The sequence below is a fragment of the Neodiprion fabricii genome, chromosome 6, assembly GCF_021155785.1.
Source record: "Neodiprion fabricii isolate iyNeoFabr1 chromosome 6, iyNeoFabr1.1, whole genome shotgun sequence".
NCBI classification, from domain to species: domain Eukaryota; kingdom Metazoa; phylum Arthropoda; class Insecta; order Hymenoptera; family Diprionidae; genus Neodiprion; species Neodiprion fabricii.
In genome coordinates, this window is record NC_060244.1 from 421,413 (window position 1) to 444,677 (window position 23,265).

General features: G+C 44.8%; 3 protein-coding genes across 3 annotated transcripts; 2 read left to right on the forward strand and 1 right to left on the reverse strand.

Moving 5' to 3' along the window:
- Nucleotides 1-581: 581 nt before the first annotated feature.
- Nucleotides 582-1,994, forward strand: LOC124184879. The gene has a single exon (XM_046575052.1). The coding sequence runs from the start codon at nucleotides 727-729 to the stop codon at nucleotides 1,807-1,809; it is 1,083 nt and encodes a 360-aa protein (XP_046431008.1). The 5' UTR covers nucleotides 582-726; the 3' UTR covers nucleotides 1,810-1,994.
- A 1,187-nt stretch (nucleotides 1,995-3,181) lies between these two features.
- Nucleotides 3,182-10,319, forward strand: LOC124184793 (arylalkylamine N-acetyltransferase 1-like). The gene is made up of 4 exons (XM_046574894.1): nucleotides 3,182-3,307; nucleotides 3,401-3,879; nucleotides 3,970-4,108; nucleotides 10,221-10,319. Exons 1-4 carry the CDS (start codon nucleotides 3,182-3,184, stop codon nucleotides 10,317-10,319), a joined length of 843 nt encoding a protein of 280 aa, XP_046430850.1.
- Nucleotides 10,320-14,274: 3,955 nt separating this feature from the next.
- LOC124184423 (UDP-glycosyltransferase UGT5-like) lies at nucleotides 14,275-16,272 on the reverse strand. The gene is made up of 5 exons (XM_046574110.1): nucleotides 15,779-16,272; nucleotides 15,320-15,690; nucleotides 15,013-15,235; nucleotides 14,710-14,929; nucleotides 14,275-14,639 (listed from the first exon to the last, which is right to left on the reverse strand). Exons 1-5 carry the CDS (start codon nucleotides 16,248-16,250, stop codon nucleotides 14,342-14,344), a joined length of 1,584 nt encoding a protein of 527 aa, XP_046430066.1. The 5' UTR covers nucleotides 16,251-16,272; the 3' UTR covers nucleotides 14,275-14,341.
- Nucleotides 16,273-23,265: the final 6,993 nt, after the last annotated feature.

The following is a 23,265-nucleotide window of genomic DNA, read 5'->3' on the forward strand; positions in this document are numbered from 1 at the left end:
TTCAAGAACAATCTCTCGTTATTGACTATCTTTCGTACCTCCAGCTGAGCGGTGCTGGAAAGATTTTGCGTAACTCAGCGCGCCCTGACGCTAGTCGGTTGAATATCATTTAACGCAATCGCCACCGCTTTGGCCACGGTCACTCGCTGGACGATGGAACCAATTAATTCGGCCACGCCACGAGTGCAGAGTCTTTAAATGTCGACCTGCATGCCCATCGTCGAGGGGCGATAGTCGACTGCATGGTTATTTTTCTTCGGAGATTGCTCGTCGCGGTCGGCCTTAAAGATTATTTTGGATCGGTGCGGGGTTCGGGTTTCTATTGATATTATTCATCGGCGATTATAGTATGAATATAGCATTGACGGGACGTGGTCAAGCGATTTGCGGTTTATCGTTTGCACCACCGTCCAGATCGGCTAACCTTGAGTGCGCAATACCGTTCAGCTTCGTGAAATCTGACAGTTTGTTGAAATACCTGACAAATTGTCCTTCCAAGTGCATTCTCGTCAAACACAGTAGCCAATCCGGTACGTCAGGCAGGCGATTGGCGCAAGGTATAAAAGAGACGGATCTGTATTGGGGTAACAGTTTGTATTGGCGACGTTTGTCGAATAGTTTATTAATCCGATTGCGTCGATCGAATAGAAATAAATTAGCCTACGTTCTGACGGCAAAGTAAAAAGAGGAAGTGACATACACACATACACACACAAACACACAAATATGAGTGGCTTGTGGAGAGTTTTTCTGGTGGGCTGTCTACTGGAAGCCTGTTTATCTCATCCGGCGAAGGAGCAAGCTGGCAAAATGTACGTCTCAAAGACGAAGATGTCGGATCTCGAGTCTTCAGCAAGTGGATACGTCTACAAAAACCTCCCGGCGTCGAAGTACGCCGAAATAATAAACGAGGGACTGCGAGAGTTCGAAGAAGCACCCGCTGCAGCTCCAGCGAAAAAATCAGCGAAAAAGGAGTTCGTCCTTCTCCCTTCAATTCAACTGGAGCCTGACGCAGAGATGCTGCCAGCTCATTACACGAGGGTTGAACCACCAGGGGTCGACCACATGGAGATATCGTTCCAGGACCCGGAAGCGTTGGATTCGTACAGGAGTTCGCTGATCGAGGGAACGCCGGAGGCGGACGCGGCGCCCGCCGCTTACGCGAAAACCGGGGAATTCCAGGAGGGCGCCGGGAAGCAATTCGCCGCGGAGAAGCACGTGGCCGAGGGGAAGAAGGGGGAGAAGGGCTTCAAGAAGGCAGAGGAATTCGAGGAGGCCGTTAAGGGTGAGCACGACAACGCGAATCACAAGGGGAGCTACGCCGAGGCGGCGGGCAAGAAAAAGGCCTACGATGAGACCGAGAAGCACTATGCGGGGCACAAGGATTCGGCAGAGGCGGACAAGGGCGCGAGCTACGAGCTGGAGGGCCACCACGAGAAGGGGCACAACAACGCCGGCTTCCACAACGTCTATCACAAGGACGAGTACAAGAAGGACTCGGACTTCTACGACAAGGACCACAGGGGTGGCAAGTTCAGGAAGCACGGTCACTACGGCGAGAAGCACACCTCGGCCGAGGGCGGTTTCAAGAAGGGTGGAAATCACGACTCGGGATACGCCGAGGCCGACGAAGCCAGGGAGGGTGAATTTGCCAAGGGGCACGAGCGGGAGGCAAAGAAGGGGCACGCCGCGAAGCAGGGGTACGGCGGGTTCTTCGGAAATTTCGAAGAGTTTGCTAAAAAGGGCGGCGCCGTCGAAGCGAAGAAATACGGCTTCAGCAGCGGCGACAACGCGAAGGAGTCTCGTTGATGCTAATTACCACTACAATTCGTGTACAGTAGTATTATGGTTTCTCATTAATGTACGGTAGGACCCACCAGACGATAATCGACCTGCTAAATTTGTATTTATTCAACAATGCACTTATACATTTCTACAGCATGTTCTATATCTGTTAGGTAATAAATTAATGGTTCAAATATATTTATACTTATGTACGTAATGTGTATGTGCGTAGATTTTTGCAAGATCTCTTAATTCATGTTTCCCCTCACTATCTCTCCGTTCAATCATTTTGCCAGCGTTCAACGTCGTAAGAAAGCAAATGGAAAACTTTAATTTCGTTTTACCGCGCTGATCGGATAAATTCGTGATATAACGGATATGTTACAGTGATATTTGTATTGCACGGAACTGCAGGACTGGACCACCGCGAACAATTCGGTTGAGTAACAGTTTGTAGTCGGGTTTAATACCTTTAGTGGATACCGTGCCGCCATGTAGGGGCGGTCATTTCCCTAATTTTGGTAAAAGCACCTGTTTCGGATTTGTCACAAAAGTCAGCGGCGATGATTAATGGGTATTAATAGAACCGCAGCGCCTGCTCGGTGCTACTGTAACGAATTGCAATGAATTGTAGTCAGGACCCCCCATCAAATGAGAATAAAGGCATAATTGATGAAACTATGCGGCCGGCGATAGTGATGCATGCTTGTTTCCCTCGGGGGCCGGGGAACGCGGCGTGGGGCATTCGTAGGCTGCACCCACATATGCAGATCACTGCATAGCCACACAGTTTCCGTGCATTCATCAACAATAAGCCGCACTAGATACCGCGGGGACGGAGCACTCCGAGAATGCATAAATCAGCCATTCTCCGCATTGCCATACATAACAGATAACACAACGTAACACGAGTGAATGGAGCTCCTGAATCGCCTGTTCTCACCTCCTTGGACGTCCCAGGCACACTAGCGCTTCCGACGGTCGTTTACAAATTATCGAAATACGTGATTTCCACGTTTACGTTTTTTCCATTACGCGGTGGGAAAATAACGCAGTAATAAAGACTTTCAAGTCTCACTCGTCTAGGACGGGAGTTTTCAAGCTCGTCGGGCCTACAATGGAATGATTCATGGGTGCTATTGAAGTACGGCAGGCTAGTATTTGGGGATAGATTGAGATTCATGCTGCTGTAGTGATTGGTCCAATTGGAAATCTGTTTTGAATAAGGACGATTCGATTAGTTTTGTATCGAATTGAACGAGACGACAGCGAAGGGTCAAAAAACAGCTGACGGTCCGGATTGATCTGGCGTTGAAGTTTCCTGAACTGCGTCAAAATTGTTAACCTAAATTTTTTTTAACCTAAATCAATCGTTGAATGCACTGGCATCAAATAAATGGCCTCGGCCATGGTGTCCAGAGTTTTAAAAAACTATTTATCGAAGGTTGCTGGACTTGGCAGTCACTGTTATCGGGCCTTGCAGTTTCACGGATCTCCTCTTAACTTGAAAAATTGCTGTCAGGTATTTGACGAGGTTTCAACTAAAACACAATCAAGTTTTGACACTTCGCCTGTCGACCAATCAAACCACTATCGATTGAACTGGTAATTTCAGCAGGCGACACACCAATATTACACAAGGCTAGCCCGCACACAGGACCACGAGGCGATAATGAATGTGATGTGTGATACTTACTTGAAGTGCGAACCTTCCATAGTGAACATCGGGCTTTCCGGGATGGAACTTCCCACCCTAAACCTCATGATTCGCAAGGGGATGAAAGAGGGCATGACCATTGTGGCAGTTCGTGGGGATGACGAGGCTGTGATCGGAGCCGCGGTAAATACCGGGTCATGTCCTTGGAATCCTGATCATCTCCTGCGGTTTGCAAAGTGTTGCCAATGCGGCCCCATTCAGGATCTTCTGACGTTCTACGCTTACGTGACAGCGACGCCACAGCTCTGGCAGAAGTACTGCATCCTCAAGATATTCGAATGCACTTACGTTACGGTCGCTAACGAGTATCAGGGCAACGGGATAGCGAAACGTTTAATTCAGGACAGCTGGTATCTTGCCAGAGACTGTGGCTACAGGTTGTTTCGCATCGACTGCACGAGCAGGTAGCGAGCTTTTCGTCCTGGACGATTCGTGGCTTTTTTTCTAAACCGGTATTCTCGTTCAAGGTACACGGCCAAGGTGGCTGATGGATTCAGGTGGGAATGCGTGTGGAGCTTACCGTTCGATGAATACAAGTGCAACGGCGAGGTAATTTTCAAGCATATTCAAGAGCCGCACGGAAGGGTCGATGTCTACGTGGACCAGGTCAGATTTTGCAAGGACTATTGCAGGCCGCATCCAACCTGTAACAAACGGAGGAAAAAAAATGATCGCGTATGGAGGTTACGATAGAGAAATGACACGTCCTGTAGTGTCCGCGAATAATTGTTTCATGTATGCTTGTGTGGTGATCAATGACGACTGGTGAAGTATGAATAATTTAATTTTAATCTTGATTATTGTTGGCTCCCATTTCGCAGTCGCGCGGTAATTATTCGCACATTTGTCAAGGCTTCAACGTCACCCGGGGCATCAGCTGTTGCGTAGTCGCAGATTTTCGGCGGTATACGTATACGTGTAGGTACACGTATACATACAACCACGCAGCGTCCTGGGTAGTAATTAAACTTCACAACATCTCGGCTTACTTCAATCTCTGGTCGCAATTACACCGACCAGCTGTTGACTTAATAACGAACGAAATCTGTACCATGTGCCGCGATACGGCGGAGAGGAAGACCTTGCTAAGGGGCAAAAGTGGGGTGGAAAGCCGCGTGTCAGGCGGCGAGGCTTCCGGTTGAGGGCTTTCCAGTTCCGTTCATAATTCAAATGATATTTGCAAGGGGTTTCAAAGGTTCGCCTGGAAACGTTACGCAAGAATAAAACCTGGCAGATCGGACCCCTGCAGACTCGTCAAGGTGCAGAGCAAAAGAAACTTCCACCCCAGAGCTGGTGGGTCGTGCGATTCTTCGCTATGGTTGCAGAGCACCAACTTTCCGTGGTCCCTCGCCCCTGAGACAACAATCTACAAGCAAAAACAATCAATTAGTGACGCATCACCATCCCACTTATCCACTTGGAATTACAGTTGACAAACTTTGAATTTTGCGATTATGTTTTGCTGTTTTGGGACTGATAGTGATTATTACGCCTTGATTGTCAGGGTGTTTCGTTCCTTATACACCGTTCTCTCACCGTATTTTTCCAACAAATATACAGATAATTATACGGAGTTTGATCCCCTTTCACTAAATCATAGCTCTTTACATTGAAGTGGTCTCCGCCCTTCAGCGCGGCGGGCGAGGATTAACGAAGCAAGTACTTCTGCGGGGTCATTTGCAGCCACCGAGAATTACGTACCTACAACGTAGGTACAACGTCCACCCATACGAGCATCTCGAGTGGTAGCATTCAGCGTTGAAATAGATGGATGCAGGCTATAGCGGCACACGTTACCTGCTATGGTAGTGTTCCAACATTCCTCTGGCATCGAGGATTGTTTCCCGAATTGGAATAGTTTGAGCGGACCCGGCTCGTCGACCGACGTCAGTTTCGGACCGCAGTTCCAGTACGAATGAGGTTCTCCCCGACCGCCGTCGCCTTCACCGAAATTCATAATCGAGCCGTGATCATTTCATTGCGCGCAATTTATCCCCCTGCATGCACTCACTATTCCGTTTACTCACGGTTAATGACGTACTTTCAGGGATTAATCTTCCCGCTTGAAAGCCCCGGTGGACTTCTTTTTCATCCGTGTATGTGTGCCTGCGTGTGCGCTGTAATGAAGCACGCTTTCGAAAACAGCTTTTCAGAAATCTCCTCGAGGCGTCTGGCGCGGACAAACTCCGGCACCGCGATGTTTCTTCGTACGCGGTCTAGAATTCAGGTGGTCGGTACGCATTTTTCCTCATAATTCCTAAGAAGGGGACTCGAGAAGCTGCAGTTGTACTCTCTGCCTTTGAATCAGTGATAATTCACTGATTCTCGGTTATAAGTATATACGACTGGAAAAAATCAGTCCACGTACACTGAAAATTCAGTGACTTTATACACATACAGATACACTCATTTTGTCCAGTGGTATACCTATAACTGTTTCACAATTGTAAAATAGGTTTTTCAGAATCGTTTACTATTAGAGCCTCGTAGGTCTTAGAAATAAATAAAATTAGCAGTCTTGGACCCCAAAGCCCCGAACCCAGGCACTTACAGAGCTTTTACCGTATCGCAACTCCCAGCCCTGGACTACCTACAAGGGAAGCTGGCCCGCAGTGGCTGATTCGAGGATGGATGCAGCCGTTTCTGGACCGTCGAGCATTCTCTGAACGTTGTACTCATTACCAGGTCCCTTTAACCCGATGTCCCCAGGTCAATATGTAGGGCCATTGTAGCGAGGACAAGTGTGTTTATCCCTGGATCTCGGATGCACGCAGACCCGCGCAGATATTGTCTCACCAGTGCAGTACACGCCGGTCGTGTATGTAACGTTATTGATGATAGATGCCATCACGGAGTCTCTCGTTTATATGCCGTTTGTGTTGCTGCCCGAATATATTGACGCTGGTTCCGCTAATCAAAGGCCGCTAACGAGCCCTTTGATTAAAGGCCATGCCGTGAAGAATTGCCCCCGCAGGTTTCAGCGCGAATTTATCCCGAGGGGGGTCCGTGTGATCATCATTGTTTACATGCATTCGTCACGGCACATATCGAATGTGCGATTTGGGAACAACTAAGTAAACAGCGTATCCCTTGTTTATTCACGTGGTTAAATTATTTCTACCGGGGCGGAGGACGAGCACGAGGCGAGTGATAACTAATTTACTTCTGTTTGACCTTGTATGTTGTATACACTGTGCAGAGAGAGTGAGATAGAGTGAGAGAGAACGAAAAAGAAATACACCACTGGACGCCAAACAATTTGCGAGCTGTTTGTGCTTCGTGGGCACCGCACGAGGTACGCTCAATTAGGTATCTATCGCCTATCTACCCGACCAACTAAACCTGAACCTAAATTACAAAATGGCTGTGATTTGATTCGACCTTTTGTGCCTTTCCGGTGTATAATTACGCGATTGCTTTCGCCGCGCCTGTCATCGTCCACGGGACAGGATGCAGAGCACATACACATAATATAACAACCCGGATTTACTCCGTTCTACCCCGAACAAAACAAGTTAATTAACCGGGCGTTGTGAGGCGAGCTTGTGATACGTCCGCGCGAGGTTCATAATACGCCAAAGAATTAGCGAGTCATTAGCACAACTTGAACTAAGAATTTTCTCGTTAGCTGTAAAAGCTCTCCGAGAAATAACTCGATTAAAAAACTAGCCTCGGACCAGCAGCAACGACAGGCAATTAACGAAAGTGCTTCTCCAGTTTTCACGGATGCAGGCAGGAATAATTGTTGGCGAAAGAAGACTACTCGTGACTTATACGCTTCGGTGCGATGTTTTCTCCACGTGAAAATGAAAAGTAATGCCCTCGTTTCGTAATATGTAGTACCTTGACTGTAGTGTACGCATGTGTAATATCGCTTGAAAAACGTTTTCCGTGTCAAATTCTTTCCTGTTTTTTTTCAGTTACCATTCAGCCCCGCACCGTTGTGTACACGGCGATGGACCAAGGGAGGAAGAAAAGCATTTTTCACTATTCTTTTACCTCGCATAATTTCTCGCGGAGGTGTTTACCGTTTGACGAGCGGTTTAGGGGATATAGAACGAGGGAATGCAGTTGCATATCGATTTGTTTGCCAACCTCGCTGCCAGCGGAATACTCCTACAATCTTTCTCGATTCCCCATTCTTCTTTCTCCATTCTTTTTATCACTCGAACCGTGTGAATCCTATCCAACCTCCCCGTGCAAGAATCCAGATGCTCGAGACTGCGGCACGAACTCGCAACGAGAGCGAAGGCGAATAGACGGTGCTCGGTGCTGAAGAACGATGAGCTAAGAACTGTACCTGCCTTTCATTCCTTTCACCGTTCCGTCCTATCCTATCCTACAGCTCTTCGCCTCATGTTATTTACCTATTGAAGTTTCATTCTCTCCGCGGAATGGCAACTGCATCGGGGTTTCTCTCAAGAATGCTTTGTCACTGTACTCTGCTTGTCGCACCGATTAATCTCCAGCGAACCATTCACTCAACATTTTCTTTTCGCTTCGCTTGTTTTTTTGTTAATTCATTTTCTTATACCTACTTTGGTTTTCTTTACTATGCACATAACTGTTCGCATTTTGCGTAATAGCAGGATGAAATTGTACGTCTGAGATCAGAGAAATGAAATTTTACAGACAATCTTTTTTCAACGATATTGAAAGAAATAAATCTAATAAATAAATGGTTAAAAGTGACAAAAATCGCAAGAACGGTATCGATCGTTTAAAATTTTATGCAGCCGTCGTTTCTTTTTAATCACAATTTATGGAAAATTCGACGGTGTTCGTCGGCACAGTGTCAAACTAGCTTTTCCCAGAAACACCTACGCTCAGTAACGAAAAATCATCGTTCGCACATGCGATGAATCGTGAGAAATGAATAATTATTTCTAGTATGCAGAGGGAACATGCGCTGCTCCAGCATTAATGATGCACAGCCCGTGTGTGAGGCATATCGGCTAACGAAGCTCGATCGTACAATTAAGATTGACGTTATTTGCATCGATACGCCTATTCCCGTTCCCATCGGGGCTCAAATTCGGTTAACGAAAATCGCGGGGCGACCGACTCTGCGCGGCGCGGCGCCGTGACGGTGCGACGTGACACTAGTCGTCCTCCAAATAGTTTGACAATCGAATAATTAACTACGTTATAATTGCGCCATTGCTACACTAGCGGAATCCCGACCCGTCAATTGATTATACATTCACGTCAGCTCAGATTCGTCACATGCGAAATATCCCTCCGCTCGGGTCGGGACGGCAGGCCTGACTGCCTCCAGACGTAACTCCTGAAGGACTCAGCTTCCCTCTTCAGGATTCCGTACCTTCGGGCGTCTTCCCCTTGAGTTATGTCCTCTCCGTGAACTCGATCCTCTGAGGAATTTCTATTCAATTTGATGGGGCTTCGCTAGCCACCTGCTAATTTGCCCTTCCCCATTCACCCTTCACCTTTCTCCCTTCACCCTTTCTCTTGGATTTTTTACCCGCTGTGAAGACGAGAGCGAAGATCTTTTGTTTCAGTTTCTTTTGAGATTGTCGCTTGCGTGGTTGAAAATTTTACCGCAGTTTCGTTAGGTGACTCAATAACGTTTTTTCTCCCTCGTCAATTTATAATGCATCAAAAATATTCTCGCTTCGTAATTCTCCCAGAGTATATAAAATTCAGCATGTACGCGCAATTATTCATGCCTTGATTGAAATCCTGTGGCGGTAGTTGAAAAGTAATTAACTTTTAATAGAGAAAGTTTAGTAGTTCTAGGTTACCTACTCTCTTTATTCAACGCGCACGGGCGCATGCCATTCACCCGCTCTGAACGCTTCAACGAGAATGCTCGCTCTTTGCCGAACATTCGGGAATTACTCCCTGTGTACGCGCCATCGGGTTGCAAAAAAGCTCTTATTCGTATTTCAAGCAGCTGTTTTTTCCCTAATTTTATTTATTTTATCCTCACGGACTGCGAGAGTTTGTCGCCAGTCAAACTCGCATAGAATTCTGAAGCCGGGTTGACATCGGGAAAGTTTTAGCGCGCAAGCTTCTGCACCCCCGATTCCACGAATATCGCCATGCTACGGATATGCGTCGGACCGGAAAACGGCGATAAAAAATGAGCGTAAAGATAAAGTTTTATTCCGCGTAGGAATGTCTTCCCGACGAGATCTAACTCGAAGTCCGTGACACCGGTGAATTATCACGCCACCAGACACACTCGAGAAATGCGAGGGACGTGGTATTGACGGAATTTCAATTATCCTTTATTCGAGACACTCGTAAGCTCGATATCCCGAACCACGCGACGTCGATCAGATCCGTCTTCTTCGCCTTACAGCCGCCTTTATCAAACGTTGATCGAAAAGATCTTCGCATTCTTGACTACGGTAGATCTAACGTGGTGAGAAAGCGCGGTTCTAGTTTTCGTTGGTAAAAATGACATGTTTCAGGCAGAGGGGGAAATATGGCCGGTGTTACGCGCGCTGAATTTGTCCCGTTTCGAAACAATTCGGACACCGTGAGATTCCGGTTTTATTAAATTTCGGGCAGGATATTACGGAGGCGCAATTAGTTCCAACTTATCTCCCTTTAATGCTCTTGAACCCCGGAATCCCCCGGAGGGTGCACCCCGCGTTTTCAGCATATCGATTAACACCCAATCCATAAATAGAACTACCCAACTTGGCATTTCGTACAAAATTCACGACCTGCGTTATCGACTACTCCTCAGACTTTGCCCGGTCACACCAACGAGTTACTGATTTTAACTTCCTCGGTGGCTCTCATTGCCGAACTGCCGTTAACGCCAAGTAGCCGACACGTCGAATAAGGCGGGTACTGATTGAAAATCGACTTTCAAGTGGAGAAAAATGGGAAAGACAGAAACAGAAACGGAAGAGAACCCTCAACGAATTAACGCTACGTGGCAGCGTATTCGTACCGGAAACTCCGTGGTTTCAAAGGACTTTTGATTGCACTCGGTATCTCGTCAATTTCAATCACCCGCGCTTGTGTCGGTCATTTATTAGATGCGTGTAATTTTCCATTCATGACGGTATAAAAGCATAGAAATTTTTAATCACAGGTATTCCAATCAGATCAGTTGATACGTTGAAACGTATCGGAGGCCAGCAATGGAAAATGTTGCTTCTTTAAACTGCGGAAGATTGCTTAATAGCTATAAATGAAATTTCACTGCTTTTTGGTTTAAACATATGCACGCGCCTGTACACGTTTATTCTAAAGGATTGCCGAGTGTCGGCCAAGCAGGGATTCCCGAGAATGGCAAGAAACCGAGCCAAAGCGGATTTTGATTAAAACACTCAGACACTGGGAAAGAGTGTATAAATATCATTTGACAAATACACGTCACGATGCAGCCAGCTCTCGCCCTCTCGCTCTCTTTGCTGCGAGCAAGTATTACCTACCTTCATCTGCCCGGGTGCATTTTACTCCACGCACATATTCTATTTCAAATTGTGATAATATTTACCTTTGCATTAACGGGATAGAAATATACATTTACAATTTGCTGATTATACACTGCGTTGATGGAGATTCGAGGTATAAAATGGCGAGAGAGGTTTACCTTGGTTGAAAGCAGAAAAATATAGAGCTTTTCTTTCCTATCGCGGAAGCGTATAAAATCGTGCTTCAATTATGCTGCACTGTCAACGTTGTAATTATTATTTATATGATTTCGGGTGGCGATATTTATCTGCATTTCTTGCCCAGAGACCGAGAGTTACGCGGCCCGAGTGTGCTGCTACGATGTTTCAGGGGAATGAAACGTCGAGGAAAAAGTTAATCTACTTTATTTGTTGCAGCGCGTGTCGTTGCCCTTATATATACGACTTCGGATAGAGTAATACTCGCGTTAACAGCCGTGCGAAATATATATCCGGAGAGGAGTGGAGGGAACTCTGGTAAGACGGAGCACAAATTTAGGGTCACAATTTCGCTCGTTTTCAGCGAGGATAATGCACAGGGATGAATAGCGCGGACGGAAATGGGATAAAAAAGCAGCCATATTCTAGGCTCCGAGAATTGAATATCCTCGATATTGTTTTCCGGGCTGTTCGCTCGTGCAAGAGCGAAAACTTCTCAATTGAATTTCCCGGTCGTAGGCACAATGATCGTATTTATACAACGTTCACCTAACCTAGGGAGCCTCACCCCTTGAGTAACGAGTCTAGAGAGCTGGGCTAGACCGTCTCACCCCACAATTTCCCTATTTTTTTTTTGCAGTTTTGCTTTCCTTCGCCACGCAGCGTGCCCGAGGAGATATCAAAATAATTGAAAAAGTTTAAATAGACTTCAATGTTATTCATTTATTTTACGCACAATGAGCTTTCCCCTTTTTATTTTCATCCCTCTTGACATTTTTTTTTTCACACGCTGAATTTGAAAACTTTTCCAGAAGCTTTAAGGATTTCTCTTCATAAATATTAATCTCTTTAATTATGTACATGGGCAGTGAGTTTATTACAATACCCATACAGGAAAAAAAGACACCCACACGCGCGCACACTTGAATACGAATATCTTCACATCGTTACCGTTACGTCTGATGTTTCTTGTGTACATTCGATCCAGTTCGCGTATCATAAAAATTATTCCTGTTTGTCACAGAAAACAGGCAAGTATAATCGATTCGCTGAGAAACGGAGAAGCGGAGCGATGCGGAGAACCCCGTTAGTGAACTCCAGTTTTATTAATAATGCCCTTTATTCGACATTATCAAGTTACGGTCCGCAAACAACCGCGTTCCTAAGTTTCCTTTACACGCCGCACGAACAAGCCTCGTTAAGGAATTTCTGCTGTTCAAACTCAAAGCGAAGACTAATCCTGCGATAAATCACTTCAATTGAGTTGGAAATTAACCCTGAGCCATTGATTTTCAGCTGTCATTGATTATCATTAATTAATCGATCGTGCTGAGCTGGTCTACAGGCTCAATTGCTCCCGAAATAATCGGGAGATATTCGAGCCGCGAATCATCCCTGTTATTATAGCTGCCCTATCCCCTCGGATGAAATAAAACGAGGCATCGAGATGGACAGATTCACGATTTTTTCTCCTTACGGTTATGATTATTATTATTACTATATCATTATCATCGGGCCAATACGGCTGGAGACGACAAATCAATAATTGTTTATGTGGAATACGAATAATATGGCTGCTGTCTTTGTACGGAATTGTTGAAAAGAAAAAATCGTACCAGGAAATAAAGGGAAGAAAAATGATAGCAAAAAGGCGAAAACTATCTTGCTGGAGCGCATCGATGCTTTCGATATCGTTACTTTTTACCGTCACCGGTGCATAAATGTTACACGAGCCTGCATGTGTCAGGGCTTATACGGGGCGTATTGGCATTCCGGTACTTTTGCATTTTATACTTTAGAGCCTTGGCTCGAAGAAATGAGTAGCGAGAGAAATCGCGACGGGACTCCATGCTGTCTGCGCCTGCAAAGCAGCAGATTTCTGAGCCAGCTGTTAGTCTGATCTCGACGAAAGCCAGCGAGCCATAAGCCACGCCAGCAGCAACGAACCCCCGGCGAGTCGATTATTCTTTCCGTGTTGTAGCGTCTTTTTAGTAGAGCATTAAAAGCAGGCTGCTCTTTATATCTCCCTCTTTTATGGACGATAATGTTGGGCAATCTCACCTAACGCCCTTTCCCCGCTTCGTTCTCCGGCTTTCAAGGGCTGAGAAGCGCCCCGCTGCCGGTGTATTTTTCATCCCGTTTCTCTCCTCGGATTCCGTATTCACCGAGGCCAAGGCAGGCCAGTAGAATCGAGGGTCTGGGGTGGGATTTATCATTCAAGAATTATCAAATTCTGATCTTAAAAAACTTTGCGGGATAATCAATTGATTCCGCAGTTCATCAACTCGGAAAATCCGCGGTCGAATCATTTCACGGGCTGATAAATTGCTCGCCATATTTTTACACTGCACACCTGTCTTAGAACTTTCCTTCCCAAGGTATAAAAACTTTTATCAATCGAGAAGTCGTGCGTTCCGAGGTATACACCGAAAGTCACCCCAGCATTCGAACGAACGAACCCGACGTCCTCATATCCGAACTTCTCTACACGATTTCATTCGATGACTCAAAACTTTTCAATCTTCCATTCAAAAATTCATTCGCCAGAGTTTCCAGCCCATACATCAACCAATGACAGAAACTACTTGTGGTGAACGACGTTCTTTTAGTTTCTTTTACCTTGTACGTAAAATTGTTTTCAGATAATTCTGATAACTGGTAACCATTCGCGATCGTATCGAATTAATGGCACATTACATACGTTTTTCCATTCGATCGGCGTTACAACTGCCTGGTACTGTGTGTGTTTCTAATCTAGGCGCGTCCTGCTCCGCCGAGTAAAATCGTGGCTGACTGGCTGCGCCTGAGGGCAAAGACAGCTCAGAGAGGTCGGAAGCTTGCGTTTCTAGTGAGGTCAGTACTACACCCCAGGGGCGGTTAAACTTCGTGCCAGCCGCCGAGTGAGGGTCTCCTGGGCCTGAAGGCTCTGAGCACGTTATGTAACTGTTTCAAAACGCATGATCACGTACTGCCCGACGTTTTTCGACCACGCGTCGAATATGCAGAGTCGCGAAATGAACAACAGAGTGGAAGTATAAAGAACGTGTATTTACATAAATAATATTACCACTTCCCTTCAATTATTTGTACAATTTTTGACCGTCCATTGCAAAGTCAGGGGAAGAGCTGAAACTTGGTGTTTTCTTCACTTACTTAGCACTGGAGTTGCTTAGGTTAGCGGATCGACCGATTGTGAGGTGAATTGATTACTTTCGTCATTATTTGGCGCACTGCGTGTGCGTCATCAGTGCATCTTCTTCTTTGGATCGAGGAATTGGAGGGAACAGCCGTGTCTGAGCTTCACTAGTAATCGGTACAACATTACCAGCGCAAGGAAGATCGATATGGAAGACGAGGCGGATATGAAGGCGATTATGTCCATGTCCTGGCGTTGGTACCATGGCTCGTCAGCTGAGCTTGAGTGCAGATGCGGCGCACCTCTGTTGCGTATAACGTACTCGGTCCACCAGATCGCGTTCTCCAGGGGATCATGTGGTTTTTCTTCGAGCAATGACCGCAGTCTCAGCATCTTCTGCTTATAGCTGAAACGTAGACGCAGATAAGCCAGTTGTTCGCCAATCTATTAACAAATTTGAGAAGAATAATGATCACCTGCTGTCGAGCACAATGGCGTGAATTGCTTCCAGCAGACTCTGCCGAGTAATTCTCGTGATTTCCAGTCTCTTGGCAACGCCGAGGGACACCATTTTGTCCACTTGCATATCCTGGTCGGCGAACACCGGCAACCCGATCAGCGGGACGCCGTGATGAATCGCTTCTTCTGTGCTCTGAAGTCCTCCTTGGTATATAAAAACCTTCAGATTCGAGTGAGCTGAAAAGTGGAAGATAGAATGTGGAAAGGTCATATAACCCCGATAGTCAGCAATTTTTGATGACCAGGCTTAGGGTGATTACCGAGAATAGCCTGTTGCGGTGTCCACTTCAGGATCAGGACGTTGTCCGGCTTGTTGGGGAAGACATTGTCCTCGAATTTCCAAATCACCTTGTATGGCAGGGCCGAAAACGCGGCCACAAATTCGGCCCGTGTCTCGTTCGACAACATCTTGCTCTCGACGTTTGATCCAAGACTCATGTATATGAATCCTTGGGTTGCATCGTCCAGAATTTCTTGAAGATCCTATGAGTATACAGAACACGGCATAATTACTAACAATCGAAAAAGTCATCAGTTCCGTCACATCTGATTCTTCAACGAACAAACCTTTGGCAGTCGCTCAGTGCATTTCACGATATGAAAACCGCCAATTTCAACCACGCCTGGCACATTTGGCCTGGCAAATGAAATCGGCCCTTGTTGATTGACGAAAAAGAGACTGATGTTTTTCTCGATATCAGCGAGACTTGGAATGTTGTCTCCAAGGTACTTCTGGGCGATTGCCTCTTGCGCTGGCATGTAGACCATTCTGTAGAAATAGAGATACCTACACATCCGTATGAAGTTATTTAACCTCTGCCAAAACGTCGATGCTGAGTCTATATTATTTTGGAATTCCCAGGTCGACGGATGAGAAGGCAGTATTGGATTTCCGATCGAATAGTGATTGCTTATCGACAAGCCAAGGCTACTCACGCCTGGAAGAAATTTGCACAGTGCATCACATCCTTGATGAAAATGCTCGCTAAGTTTTACAAGATTCAATAGACTGAATCGACTACTCACCGATGATTGGGACGTTAAATCGTGGCGCCAGCGCCAATATTGCCGGCCAATACAATGGCTCGACGATCAACACATCAAACTTCTCATTGTTGTTCAGAGCGTACAGTTTTCTCATCTCTGGATGGCCTAGTATGACGTTCATGTAGGTATACATATTACCTGCAGCTCCCTGGAGCATGCTTAACCAATCCATGAAACGGGAATCAACGAGGTTTCGCTGTTTCTTTATGGTGTAAAGTTCACTTAAGTCTATCTCCGTGTAGTTTTTGAGGTTCGGATCGTTCACTGGGTTTGGAGTAGCAATGACGAGCTCGTGGCCTCGCTTGTTCAGCGCCAACGTTAATCCTCGAAAAACAATCTGATGACTGATCGACGTTGTCGGAAATACGCCCAATATTCTGGCTCCATTTCCTCCCTCAAACGCGAGAACGGACACGAATATAGCGGAAATAATAAAACGAACTTGTGTCATCTTCAAACTCTCGAAACCACGCTCTACGACCGACTATTTGATGGAACGGCCCAAGCGCTCGTATTTACGTGGTCTTTATCGCCGTAGTACAACTGAGGATGACACTGCAGCTATGCTGCGTTTTAGTGAACGGTGAACTCGTTACGCTATCTCGGCAAGTATTCAAAGTCCCACATTTGAGTCAGGATTATGGTTGCCACAGAGGTCAACAATGACATTGTCTTTCTTGCGGTTATCTTCCTATATAGATTGTTGTTGGCTCATTGTGAGTTGCAGCATAAGTCGTGATTTGATGCAAGTGAGTAGGTCGTCGCCCTCAAACATGGTCAAATAATACGCTCTGAGATCGCAAATATGGAAACCGGTTTTCTGTCAATTTTTATCTTTCAACTTCAATGTGACCATTCATTGGAAGCACTGTCATTGTGGTTGGTTAAAATCCTTTGATTATTTATCACTGTACAATGTACCGCTGCAGATAAGCCGGATATTATATTACGTAGCAGAAGCTTGCTTCGAAGTGAATTCATCATTACAACTTTCGCTTTTTCTCGACAAAGCAAAATCAGCTCTCTAATACAGTTGAAACATGGATGAGACTTGTCGTGTGGAGGTGTCAAATATGCCGGAGGATATGATTTTTATTAAGCCCGTGTCCGATTATTGATCAGCTCGCATGCAAAGTGACTGCGCAATTATAGCAAGTGTTCTTTACTTCCAAGTATATTAATACTTTGAGCATTGAATAATTGGGGTATGAAAAGAATGTGATCGAATAATTTGTCACCCGCAAACCGGCGATGATAACGGTAATGTGTCTCATTAGTTGCAGCTAATGAAAATTCCACTATAATAATAATAATAATGATAATTAATAGCGGTTGGTTGTTCGGCTCTAATGCGGGTGAAGCATTTGTGAAAAGTGAAGAATACTCCGGGATAATATTTTCGAACATTTGGTCAGCGTTGCGGCATTGCGGCAGCGCAAACGCAAGCATCGGAATGACTTCGCAGAACTTGTAATTAAATGCCCGATAAAAGCCCCATTACATTCCACGAGATCGGTTTCATAAAATCTCTAATTACTCTTTCTCCTCCCCTCTTTTCACCGTGCCTCCCTCGACCAATTCCTTTTCCCTCGGAGGGAATCCTCGAAGGAAAGAGAGCAGAGAAGTCGACCTCGGCAACCGAATCCCGATAAATACCTCGGTTATTATCGTTGCCTCGGAAAGAGTTTTGATCGCCTTTGAATAGACGGAACATGAATGAGAGATAGAGCCTGCTATGAGGTAAATTATACGCGGACAACAAATTCAGACAAAACTGCAGCATGAACAATCTGGAAGTGTAGAAATTTGGCATTCGCAGCCCGATGGAAATTCAATGTTATTCCAAAATAAATCGCATTTAGATATTGATCCTTGATTTATTCTCAAATTATGTGGCGAATTGGTTTCAACTAATACCTCAACCCAGGCAATCACACCTGATTCAAATATGGCATCCCATGATTTGTCAACTTATTCCTTCGGGATTCGGAATGAACATTTTTTTAGCGTGGAAAAATTACTGCTCCCCCGAAACTTCGTGATCTGTAAACGTCAAGAAATGTTTACATTTCATTTCTACAATTGTATTTTGATATTGAAAATAATTTCCCAGCATTTGCAAAAACCGTGTAAATTTCCATGATTTTCATTATGACCCCATTTATATAACATTTGACCTACCTTGAATCGACATCGAAGCCAAAAAAAAAGAAACTCCACGAAATAATTAATGTCGTTGAAATGACACAATTTTTTTTTTTTTTTACCTGTAACTGAAACACTTAATTACCTACGTGAACTGATTTTCTCGTGAGCTCCGTTTCGTGAAAATGTCATGGATAATGCATTGTCCCTCTTTTGCATATTTCTCAACCTAAAGTCTTTCACACGGCGCTGGCTTTTTAACGTTAAAAAGCCGTTTTGAACGAAGGGTTGTTTTCTTCATTTACTTATTCTGTTTCGAAAGTCACCCTTTTCATCTCGATTAAAGTGAATGTCTACCTCCGTTATACATTATACACGTGCGGCAAATTATAAATCTATAAATTCTACATGAATTTTATATTTTGGACCGAAATTTTCATTTTCGAGGTGTAACATCAAGACCGCAGATTGCTTCTTTCACATTGGCGCTGCAGAGTCGATTATCAGGCCCGTCGAGTATCGGTCCAGCTGTATGCAATTATTTTCGATGATCTAAATATGTACGGAATGCTAATTATTACTGCCGAAAATCAGAGCCGTGGCCTCGACATCCATTTGGATTCATGAATCGAACCATCGTGCAATACGTTTACCGGATTTTATATGTATTCGTGTACATTGAGCTCTTTAATTAGAGTAACAGCCAAATTCCAAACATTCGATTGGCCCACGGAGATAGATTGAAAACTGTGAATTTTTAAAATTTTGTTATGTGTTGTGGGCTTGAGAGAAAACAAAATTGAATTTTTCCACGCCGGGTTATATTATTTATCCCAAGTCTCGTTTATTCGGCGGCGCATGATTTCGCGCCACAGGGAGGTGATAAAAATGAAACTGGAAGGTGAACTCGCACGGTTATATGACCCCTTTTCTAACTCGGAAGTAAGACGACGTACGTGGGTGGCTCGGGCTATAGATCTAAATAAGTTACAAGCTCGCAGGAATTTACTGCAGAAGATGGTTTTTGAAACGAAGTTTCAAGACGCACGTGACCTCGGCTACGTGGCTTTGTATTAACGCAAAGTAAGGAGGGTACTTCCGTCTTCAAAAGCTGACTTTATTGGTGCGAGCGGTGGTTTCTTCTACGCTTTCGTTTGGGGATGAGGGTGGGGGTGAAAAACAATAAAATTAAATTGTTTTGTCCGTTTTCTTTTCGCTGCGCCGCTGAGAGTTTTTAATCGAATTTTAATAGCCGTACAATAAGCAGACCTGCTGAGTGGCGCCCAAGCCAAAGTTATACTCGTATATGTAAGCTTTCACAATTCAGCTTGCGAAAATTTCATTTATAACCGAGCGTATAATAACTTGAGCTGAAAAGTTCCCCGGCAGAAAAGAAGAAGAATGTATTGTTATATACTCCGCTGTAACAGTGTCGAGGCGGATGGATAGTAAAGTTTTGTGATCCGCTTTTCGCGGAAAAAAATATTACGCCTATCCCGTGCGCCAGGCTTCCTTCCGGCTTACGAGATTTTTGGACGGGCCGAAAGTTTTTATTCTCATTAATTAGAGAATCTCAGGCATTCGCCCGCGCCAGCGGTAGTATTCTTTGGTTTGCTTCGTTGGAACCAACCGCAACTTCGCCTTTACCTACATTCGGCTCTCGGAAAGATGAGGTATACATTATAATATTATTCAACATTATAATGTGTTATCTTTTGATTATAGGCATGGGTACGTAATGCGCTTGGAAACGAGATAGCAGAAGCACTCTCAAAGCGAAGCATGAAGGAATATAAACGAAACGGTGAAAAAAAAAAAAAAAGAGGCGTCTGGTATGGAGAACTTTTCATTCTCGGGCTGGTGATCACACAGTTGGGACTGCTTGCTTTGACAATCGCGCGCAGAAGCGGAGAGATTCTTCTTCAAGTAATCCGGAGTAACGGAGGAAATTCCGGAGACAGACCCGACTCCACGTGGATGTCTTCTGTCATATTCGTCGAAGTAAACCATTCTTTTCGAAAGCCCTGACAAAATCACGGCTATCTCTTCTCTCGAATCAACTTTTCGCCTCTCTTACTTCAGTCTCGACTCTCGTTCTTTCTGTCTTCTTCATTCTTACTCATGGTTATACAGCCGGTGCAGCGAACCTCCGATTCACTCGCTCAGACCGAAAACTGGGGAAGTTTTATTCCTTCATTAGTCACATCAACCTGAGAAGGATTCAATCCTTCGGCTGCAATCTTCGCGTGAGCTCAAGCACCGATCGAGCTGAAATGCAATCAATTTTTCTTTGGATTTTCATTAGTTAACTGGCGGAGGTTTCCGTATTATACGAGATGGTAGAGCTTACTCGTTAGTCACTGGAGACACACAGAGAAGTTGAGAGATAGGAAGAGAGAGAGAGAGAGAGAGAGAGGAAGAGGGTGAGCCAGAAGAAGATCGACTGACCGAGAGGTTGAGATCAAGAGAGAATGAGGCATCGCTGATCAATAATTCATCTCGTTCTCGACTTACGAACTTGATGGAAATATTCAGATTCCCATTATGATATCCATCTCGTCTACCTCGTTCGTCACGATTCGTTTTTGACAAAGTTCACTCGTCACAATTTTAGGTAGCATGTTTTTGTAACGCGAATCTTTGAACAATAAAATATGCTAAATGTTTTACTACACCACCGAATCCGAACTTGGCCGGCAATTACTTGCGAGTCCATTTTTTCCACAGAAATCAATATTCTGCATTCATTCGAAGAAGATTACATTTATCCCTATAAATACTCCCAAGTCACGTCTATTCGCCATGAGTCTTCTTCGCGTTAAGTGCAGGTGGGTGAAATGATTTTCGCAGAGTTTGCCGAGCGCCAGCTGCGTCGTCACGCTGCAATATTCGAGCTTTATCCAAGAGTAGCCGGATCGGTTTTACGCTCGTGTTTCTTTTTCTTTTCATCCTCGAGTTCTTTTTATCGCGAATTCCTCGCGCTGCTCATCTCTGCGTAGCCTCGTTCATGTAATTGGAATTCTCCCGGAAAAGGTAATAAATCCAAAAGAAATGAACGAATTAATTTTTGAAAAAGCTGGTCAATGCCGTGGGTAAGACTCGCATCGCAGTCGTTGAAATAAAAATGTAAATTGTTGCAGAGGCACTATAAAGATAGCCTCCGTGGTTCGCATTCGTCCGGGACAGGCGGGAAAGCCACGAGCGAGAGACGAGGGACGGACACGGGTCTCGTTCTGGTAATTCGGTTTGAAATGCAGATGAGGATTTGATGGCACGTCTCTCATTAGCCGTGCCGACCCTTTGAGGAATTCTTCGGTCTGCCTTCCGGTCGAGCCGAACACCCGAAACTCGGAATACTTTTACGCACTCTCATTTCATTGTCACTCCACCTGACGAGAATGACAAATGGGCTCGGAATTGGCCGGCTCATGTTGGAATTTTAATTGGCTCGTTGGGGCTGCCGAAAGTTCGAGTTCCCGCTGCGGTTGTACGCTTCTTCCGATTTTTGCAAAAATCGTTTTCTTGCGCGAGAAGCTTGTGGAAGAGGGTGAAAAACTTTCGCGAAACGAGCCTCGGCCTCACTTCGCGAGACCGATTGGATCACCCGGCCTGAAAAAAAAAAAAAAAAAAACGGAACTATGAATATTCCATTCTGCGGTTTGGTCAAATCTCTGCGACGAAATTGAATGCGTTGATTTCGAGATAAAATTTCCTCGGCAAAAGCCCTGCGGTTGATTGCAGAGGTGTTTTGAATATTTGATACAATTTTTGCAATGCACGTACTGCATCTGTCGGAAGACTGAGAGGGAGAAAGACGCTTCGTTAGCTTTTACGGAATTAAATTTTGTGGTTTGTAACGAGTCGTGTATCCGCGGAGCTAGGTGACTGTGCAATGAAACCTCCCGGCCATTTTGTGGCGCACGTAGGCTGCACGCGAATATCAAGCCCTGCAATATTCGGTCGGAACATTTTCATCCCGATAAACACCCACTCGAGGATCGGTAATGACAGAGTTCAATTTTCCATCGATTTTCCATACGTCGAATTGTCGGCTAACGACGCTGGTTGATGTATTGATTATTCGTCGTTGTGTATGAACGGAACGGAAAGGCTGAATGACGCGAGTATGAAAACGGCTGAAATGTAAAAACGCTGACGTGTATAACGAAAGCTTTGACGCCTAACCGAAACCTGGATTTTAGTTTTCCCTTTTTCGCAATACCGATATTCAAAGTTATTCCGAAAACCACCTCGGTGTAATGGAAGGTGTTGCTGCGCCATGCTTTGGTGGCTCGGCGACGTCCGAAGGAGCTGAATTTTTTAACTCGCGACAAATCAAATCAATTTCCCCGACATTTCTCGAGAACAAGGCTGAGAGGAAGAACGGGAATGTTATTCTGGAATATGAGCTCCAAGCTTATTAATCATTCTATACAGGAGGCTGCGTATTATTATAAATTTTGTCACAACACGCACGGCGTTTTAATTTTCTTTGCTAAACAATGTATAATATTTTGTACAGTACAAATATGTGCCTGCGTTTGATCATTTGAAGTACACGAATATAATCACTCGCGATATTCAACTTGTATCACTGCGATACTTCCGACAACCTTAGAGTTCGCAAATCATGACTTCTGTCCACCTGAATTTATGTCAACGTACAAAGCAAACAGTACATATTTCTAAATATGCTGAATGTTTAACGCAAACTTTGTAAAATGTATCGATTACGTACCTATGTAACAGGTCAACATTTATTTTTCAGTACTTATAATTCCGAATGGAATTCCGTGTTTATTTAGGTCGACAACGTCCAACTATCAATTAGCTGGTACCAAAACCGTTTCATCATTCAGAGCGAATGCGTTTCTCACGTTTCTGTTACATTGGATTAAGATTCTCACTTTACTCCACTTACATTTGTACTAGAAAAAAACCCGTTGGTCAGCTGATTTGGAAATATAAAGGGACAGATTTTCGCGGTGATTCTTCGCCAAATTCTTTTAACGAGACTGTAAACATAGATATATAATCAGAGATACAAATATAAATATGGAACTAGGGTGGTATAAATACCGGCTAATGACGACCACGGAACGCATACGGCTCCTAGAGCGACGCTTTAACTTTGAAGGAATTTTCTCCACTCCTGGCCATGGCGGAGAAGCAGTCGTTTCGTCCTGGCGAAGTTGGAGCTGGAGGATGGGGGTGAGTTCCCGAGGAAGAACTAGCGATTTCCATTCCTAAGAAAGTTTAATCACGGGGTTTAATTAAACGTGGTTGAAAAAAAAAAACTACCGAACCCGCTACTCTATAAC